At 49.5% G+C, this 7,671-nt stretch overlaps 4 protein-coding genes across 4 annotated transcripts; 3 read left to right on the forward strand and 1 right to left on the reverse strand.

Annotated features, from left to right (window-relative positions):
- Positions 1–284: 284 nt before the first annotated feature.
- Positions 285–1,887, forward strand: BBA_10129 (uncharacterized protein; the record flags this gene model as incomplete). The annotated part of the gene is made up of 7 exons (XM_008605226.1): positions 285–485; positions 523–544; positions 801–935; positions 1,160–1,408; positions 1,476–1,527; positions 1,588–1,658; positions 1,871–1,887. The coding sequence occupies 7 exons, from the start codon at positions 285–287 to the stop codon at positions 1,885–1,887; spliced, it is 747 nt and encodes a 248-aa protein (XP_008603448.1).
- A 219-nt stretch (positions 1,888–2,106) lies between these two features.
- Positions 2,107–3,251, forward strand: BBA_10130 (uncharacterized protein; the record flags this gene model as incomplete). The annotated part of the gene is made up of 3 exons (XM_008605227.1): positions 2,107–2,405; positions 2,456–2,577; positions 3,211–3,251. 3 exons carry the CDS (start codon positions 2,107–2,109, stop codon positions 3,249–3,251), a joined length of 462 nt encoding a protein of 153 aa, XP_008603449.1.
- Positions 3,252–3,955: 704 nt separating this feature from the next.
- On the forward strand, positions 3,956–4,420 carry BBA_10131 (reverse transcriptase; the record flags this gene model as incomplete). The annotated part of the gene is made up of 1 exon (XM_008605228.1): positions 3,956–4,420. The coding sequence occupies one exon, from the start codon at positions 3,956–3,958 to the stop codon at positions 4,418–4,420; it is 465 nt and encodes a 154-aa protein (XP_008603450.1).
- Positions 4,421–4,671: 251 nt separating this feature from the next.
- BBA_10132 (heterokaryon incompatibility protein) lies at positions 4,672–6,117 on the reverse strand (the record flags this gene model as incomplete). Its single annotated transcript, XM_008605229.1, has 1 exon — positions 4,672–6,117. The coding sequence occupies one exon, from the start codon at positions 6,115–6,117 to the stop codon at positions 4,672–4,674; it is 1,446 nt and encodes a 481-aa protein (XP_008603451.1).
- Between the last annotated feature and the right edge of the window lie 1,554 nt (positions 6,118–7,671).

A 7,671-nucleotide genomic window follows, 5' to 3' on the forward strand; every position in this document is an offset into this window, starting at 1 on the left:
GTGGCGCACCACTTCAATTGCAAGGCTGATCCAAGGGTGCTGCTCAATCGATAATGCTTCGGGCAACATCCACCTGAGCCGAATTCTCTGCGGACTTTCATGCATGCACCAAGACTATCCTCCACAAATGCGAGCCGAGTGGGCAGCTTCCTGGGAGATAGGGAAACACGGAAGAGAGCTTGCTTTTCAGACTTGGGCCTAAACCGGGGAAAGTGGCACTCGACGTACGCGGCGGAACACACAAGGCCATCAGCTCTGTAATCACGCAGGTGCGTACCGGCAAAATGGGCCTGGGCGCAGTGCGCACAGACAGAGGAGCAGCCTGGCAAGCACCGATTCCCGCAGAAAAGACTGATCCCTTGGATTATGGGAGCAATGTGTCTATAATCATGCGCTGCATAGCTGCCATACACTTGACCAAAACGCATGCGTACTTGGTCATGGCGTATAGTGGTTATCACTCGTATACGCATAGCGTGTTCAAGGTGGGTTAATAATGCCTTTGTTTGCGAGATTGGCTAGTTACCTCTAGCTCAGCCCGCTGGTAAGGATGATCGACTTACTCCACACCTCGGACTCCCTCACGGCTAGCGAGCCCTTGGATATCCCCAGCCCGACCCTTGCGGAGACTGATTCTACCTCTTGACATTGCAGGGGCATCCTCACCTCACCCACTCCAGTTCGCGACTTGTCGCGGGATCAGCCTTGTCTTCCTCCCCCGGCGCCTAGCTGCACATAGACCGCGAGTTTGTTGCTGGTATGTAGTAGACATATTTGGAAAAAAGACTCCACTTCAGCAGCTAGGGCTGGTAATAAGTACGAGCAGCGAATATTGCGGTGGCTGTTGCTGGTACTTGGTAAGGCATGGGCGGGTGGTTGCTGGCGTATTGATGAGCCTGTTGCTGGTACCCTGGCCGCTAAAGTACTGGTACCAGGTAGGCGCTAGCAGTGTTTAAGTGTAGGCTGCTGGTACTAGCTAGGCGCTGGTAACTTACGCTAATGAGCTGCTAGGATGTGGTGGGCGCTAGTAACTTGTTATAGCTAGTTGCTAGTATAGAGAGCTGGGCGTTAAATTTCGTTGCTGGTACCTACAGTGGGCTACGGGTGGGTTGCTAGTACTTATCTAAGTCTTTATTTATTTGTTATTATTTATTCATAGACTGTCCCAGCCGAGGGACTGAGCTACGTGGCCGTGTCGCGCGTGAAAACGCTGCAGGGTTTGATGCTGATGGGCCGTTTGACCGCAGTCACCTTACATACGTGTTGCCTCCAGAGGGAATGAAGATGAAAATACGGGATCATCAACTGCGAAAGCGACAAGTCCTCACGCAGAATCCTTATAGGATGGCTACGTTACTCGACTCGATGCCGTCCGTGACAAGAAAATTCTCCGTAAATGCACGTAATAGTAGGCATATGACTATTTGGTGACTGCGCAACTGCGCAACTGCTCGACTACTTGTTCAGGTTTACAGACTCGCAGCCTTCGGCTGATTACACGCCTTGCACCCGACTCCAAAGTGCAAGGTGTGACAAAGTACTTTACATTATATAATTACTCCGTGTGAAGCTAATTGTTACCGACAGCCGACCTTCTTGGGGAATATGCGTATGCGAGTGTAGCATCGCCAAAGTCGTAGACTCCTACGACGACGGCGGTATGTTACATCTAGCATCACCACAATTTCCAGTGACGTCTTCCTCCCGGTACGTTTCAACGCAGGTATCCGGTGTACTACAAACGTTCTCGGTTCGAGTCTCCTTGACATGACCACAAGTCCAGATTGATGTTATTATTGTGCACATTTCTGCCCTTTTGTTAGACCGGTAGCAGCCTTGCTGTCGAGACGTACCTTATTACTTCTGATAGCTTTCGTTGTAGGATGAAATATAAGTTGCATGAAAATGTATCGTGACAGGTCGTGCAATTTATAGGAGTGCACATTGCTGCCTAAGAGCCCCGCAATTCAGGATGCGGGCCGGTTCACGCTCTTCCAACGTGTCGCACACCATCACGACCACCCAGGCTGAAGATGTCAATAGCACATTCCATCTTGGAGTCGGTCTCGTCTATAACTTTTAAAACAACTCATGACCTTACACAAAATGGCTCTCGATCTTTGCATCCACGCCTGCATCCAGAAGCCGCGTCACCGACTCCACCCTCCGCCTGCCAACACGCCATTACGAATCCGAATACAAGGGCCTCTCGAGACAACAGAAAAGCTACTTCCAGACGTAAAGTGGCACAATATCGTGTCATTCCCACAGCCGGGGGGTGTAGAGCTCGCAAGGCTCACACACGAGGCGTTGTACGGCAGAGAGGTACACGCCGAGACCCGCTGTCGTCTGGTTGTGCGAGATGAGTACTTGGCCTGGGCCATGTCCGGAAGACGGCCATTAAGGTAAAAATGCGCTGGATCAAATTTTTATCCCTAGCTGACCGAAGTTTTAGTTATATTGACTACTACGGTGTTACATTCGACCATCTGGTTTCCCCCGATGACCCTGACCCCGAAGTGCTTGTGATTAACATTATCGAACTCGACTCTGTTGGTGGTATATATTCCGATGGAGGTTTGTATGCAAGCGAAGTTCTTGCATTTCCTGTAGATCCGATGGAATATGTCGGGAAAAAAGTATTGGCTGTACCCAGGTGCTGCCAGCACAAAAAAGGAACTCAGGATCGGATGCGGATAAATGACGAGGTAAAAGAGAGAGATAAAAGGCTTGCAGGCAGCAGGTAAATATAGGCAAAGCGCCTTTGACCAACAGCGCGCAGGAAAACGAGCTAAGATCGATGCATCAAACTTTGTTTGGCCACTTAGAGGCTTATCATACCGTACCCTATTACAACGTAATATATAGTTCTAAACTTATTTCCTTTCGTTCTAAAAGCCCTTAAATGACCACCCTTACAATAGGTTGCCCAAACCTAACATATGTTATTGACCAGTTCCTCAGCTTCCGCCTATGGGGGGAGGGCAATACCTTAGGGATAGCAATGCACAAGGTAGTTGATGCAGAACTAGTCGCTTCGACATGCGTGCATCTGCTAAAGATTAATTGGTTAGAAGGTCACGCCAACTTGAAACTCTGATCCAGCTGTTCTCTTAAGCTATCTTTTCCTATCTAAGCTATTTATAGACATGGCTTTTCCCCAGATTATATGTAGCCCATGCCATATCCACACTGACACTTCCCCCGCAGACGCTGAGATCGACGTCGCTGTTGGCCAGAAGCCGCTGTAAAATACCTAGATCGCGGTAAGCTGAAGCGATAAGAAATATTTAATTCTGATATCACTAATAGAGATGCAAAAGGACATAGAGGTCCTAGGCGTACGTCCCCTCGTTGCCTTTATTTCCGAGTTCCTCTTGCGGGTGTTGTCCCTTCCTCGACCAGTCCAACCAATACGTAGTTAACCTGCCAGAAGGCGGCTGGGACAGTCTATGAGTTGATAATTAAATAAATAAACAAAAAAGTTCGTCCTAGCCGATGCAGGTTGTTGCTGGCAATATTTAGAGACCTGACGGTCCAAAGCACCCATCCGGTCAGTATATCCTCGCGGAGGCCATACAAGAACTCGACAAAATCCGGACCGAAGGATGGGATGTGCAGCTCCGATGGATCCCGGCACATGTAGGCGTACCCGGCAACAGTTGTTTCCGAACGGCAGGTGACGTCAGCAGCTCTAATACAGAGGCTGAAGCTACCAAAAGCAATCATCAAGGGATCAAACATCACAATGTATCAGTAGTGTCGCAACGCAACCAAAGCAAGCTGCAGGCAGCTTGCTTGTACCTCTTTATAGGTCTATCTGATCTCTCTAGATAGAGAATAAGCACACTTGAAGAATCACATTTACAACTGCAACGAAGCCACCGATAATGCAGCCAAAGACGCCGTCCGAAAGCACGGGGATCCATCAGAGCCGAATTCCGTGCGTACTCTCATGGCACCCACCAACACCATTATCCACAAGACCATGCGAGCCGAGTGGGCAGCTTCCTGGGAAATGGCCAAGCACGGAGAAGAGCTCTTCCGACTTGGGGTCAAGCCCGAGAAAACTGCACTCGACTTGCGCCGCGGAACACACAGGGCCGTCAGCTCTGTGATCACGCAGATGCGCAACGGCAAGATTGGCCTTGGAGCGTACCTCCACGCCATCAACAAAGCGGACACCGGCAAATGCCAGTGCGGCTATGGACCTAAGACCGTGCGACATATCCTGCTCGAATGCAGAAACTGGACAGAAGAACGACAGCAAATGTGGGCAGGCAGACAGCCGTGCGTTGATCTCAAACGCATTCTCTATAGCTCGTCAGCCGCAGTGCTTGCAGCAAAAATGATCCTGAGGACGGGCCTGCTAGGACAATTTCGAGCAGTCCCGTCCACCGTACTCCAATACCAAGCGTAGACGAGTGATTTTGGTTATATAGAAGATGAGGAGGGCTAGAAAAGGCCTGACAAGTTCAGATAGACAGAACAGATAGAATAGCTATAAGCAAAGAGCAACCATAGGTCCCGTCGTTTGACAGGAAGAGTCTCCCTCGCAGGAACAGCTTGGCAGGCATAGTTTTCCCGCAAGAGAGACAAATCCCTCTAACTAGTATGATTGTGTGAATTTTAGTCTCGTGACCTATGCGATTTATGTATGAGACGCAAGTCCTATCCTAACATCAAGTTAATATGTTCCTTGCTTTGCGTCTCCCATACGGTCGAGCAGATGCGACCAATTCCCTTGCGATAGGCTACTTCTTCTTCCCATTCTATCCACATGACCCAATGAAAATGATACCAGCCGTCATCAGTTCCACCACGCCTTTCAGGGTGGTCAAGCTCCTCTATTCCAGTTTCAGACGCGGTTGTGTCGGGACAGCACCCTCTGGCTAGTTCGACGACCTCGACCAATTCATCCTCCTGCATGTTCATACGATCAGCAGATTCAGCAAACCTCACTAAAGGCTCCAGGGCACCGACCCACCGCCCATATTCATCGCGCAATGAGAATACCGGCGCCTTTCCATAGAATTTTCGAATTCTCTCCGCGGATAACATATAAGCTCGGCGTGTGCAACACGATATGAACGATGGGTTGATAACCGACGGCTTGGACTCCGGCTGTGCAATAGGAATCGGGTACCGAAACTCGTATTCGGGATGCTTGGCATTCTTAAAAAACGTGGCAGGTGTATAGTTCAGATTCTTCAGATCACACTCCAGCTCCGGACTCTCCCAAATGTCATGCATGCTCCATTCAGAGGTGAGGCTTAACTCGTCCTTGAGCCACAACGCCCGTTGTCTCGATATACCAGGGTTAATCGGGACTCCAGGTATATCGGGTCTCTCGTGGCGCTTCCACTCCACAAGAGAGGTGAGAATATGCGAGTTTGCAGCTCGATAGATTTTCGAAGGACTCTTTTTGAGAAAGTGCGCTGCCGAGCCGATGTTGATCGAAATAGCCCCGGACCAACCTACCCAGCTCCAGCTAGGCAGAGAGCCGGCGCGGGTGGAATCTATGGGCTGTCTGCGGGATACTCTCGTCTGCGGGCTCCACAGCAGGAATACATCAAAGCACACCGAAGGAAGGCCTGTAATCAACTCACCACCAACCGCTGCAGAGATACAGTGCGATATGCCGCTGAAAGCATCTGTAGCGTCTTCTGGGTAGCTGAATTCTCGACAGTTATACTCATTCAAAACCATCTGAAACTCAGAAAACTCCGGAATGGACGCCTGGAGCATGGAACGGCAGGCGGCGACACCGCGATAAGGAGTATCCAGTTGAACATTGCCATCGATATGCTCACGCCACACGTTCTCCATGCACTCCCACCGGAGTGAGTCGCCATCAAATATAAGTTTCCTTGGCGAGCACATGTTCTCCTGATATGTCCATGCCCTGGTCGACCATCTAGGGTTGAGACACTCCACGTCGTGAAACTGGCCTTCTGCAGGGAACTGGAGAATCTTAGTCCTGTCTTCCAGATAGTGCACGACTTGCTGTAGGTTTCTGGGCTCTGATATGCCGTGAAACCCTCGTAAGCCACTATCAGCATGATTGCCCTGGATTGCTAAGATAGTGACAGACGAGTTAGCGTAGATGCCGCCCATCTTAGACAACTCCTCATGTTTCTGCAACCCTTCATCCTGTATAATGCAAAGTGTGTCGACCCAAAGGTACCTCTCGCCCAGGAGCTTCACAATTCCCAACGCGTCGCGGATCGTTTTGGGTAGAAAATGCCTCAAAGTAAATTCAGCCAGAGAGCGCGGTCGCTGGAGGACAGAGATGTTAGACTTCGTGGCCAATAGACCCTGCTTAGAACCCCAGACGTAACTTAGTGCCACATAGGAATAATCGCTAGAGTTCTCGACAATACACTGCTCGTAAACATCTACCAGTAGTGCTGGCGTCATGGAAAATAGCGATGGTATCGAAAAGCTGCCACATGACTCTTTATGCAGCCGGACACAAGACTCTTTCCAGAAAGAAGGAAGACCGCTGTCAATCCACTCCGGGTCGATGATGCGACCGCCTACCAGGTCTTCGCGGTCATCTGCGGTTTTACATATATAAAGGGCTGCCCGCCTCGGGGGCCTGTCAGACGACGATAGATCCGTTGTGAGAATGGCTGCTCCGTTGTGTGGAATTTTAAGAATTCGGATGTCACGGATGTCTTCTATAAGCTGAAGCTGGAGCGAGTGAGGAAGAAGACTCAAGCGTAGGGCTGAATTGATGAGCTTCTGGTGGATGGTACACCCCGTCGAAAGAGCTAAGGCAGTCTTGCCACTTCCAAGCGATACTTGAGTGAAGTTCACGGTAGATCGCACCACCTTGGCAATTCTGTCACATATGGAACAGTTAATCTGAAGGAAAAGGGGTGAGTTAACATCAGAGAGCTCAAGCCGCGGCCCATATCTTAATTATCACCTTCATCATAATGCACGGCAATGCCAAGTTTCGCTTTTTTAACTTTAGAAGGAAGTAAATCGGGAGTACTGAATAGTCACAATTCAATATCGTACCCCGTATAGCGCGTCAGGGGGTGGGTATTCTGAGCGGCCCTGCCGTATACTGCGAGAATATTCTCCCGGTAGACGGCGAATTCTGTATCCTAATACTAGTTTTGCAACCAAGGGCCCTCAGCTTGTTCTACGATTTTATCACGGCCTTGGAAAAATGATTGGCCGAGATTGCAGAGCGCTATAAAATTAATGAACTGTTTCTGCAAAGATGCCCGCTGAAGCGGGACGCACCGGTGTGGAGCTCACCCAGGTCGCACGGCGTCGCACGGTATCGCACGGCGTCGCGCGATTAGCCGGCTGCGTCAAGGATTTCCGCAAGCTTATTATATTCCCCCGGATTGTGGGAGCAATTTGTCTATAATTGTGCGCTGCATAGCCGCCAGAAGGCAGCTGGGACAGTCTATGATTTAATAGATAAATAATAAATAAATAAATAATAACAAATAAATAAGACTCAGATAAGTACTAGCAACCTACCCGTAGCCCACTGTAGGTACCAGTAACGAAATTTAACGCCCAGCTCACTATACTGGTAACTAACAGGCAGACTCAAGATAATTTATTTGATTATTTATTTATTTATTTATTAATTCATAGACTGTCCCAGCCGCCTTCTAGCAGCTATGCAGCGTGCAACTATAC

The sequence above is a fragment of the Beauveria bassiana genome (assembly GCF_000280675.1).
Source record: "Beauveria bassiana ARSEF 2860 unplaced genomic scaffold BBA_S00091, whole genome shotgun sequence".
Taxonomy (NCBI): domain Eukaryota; kingdom Fungi; phylum Ascomycota; class Sordariomycetes; order Hypocreales; family Cordycipitaceae; genus Beauveria; species Beauveria bassiana.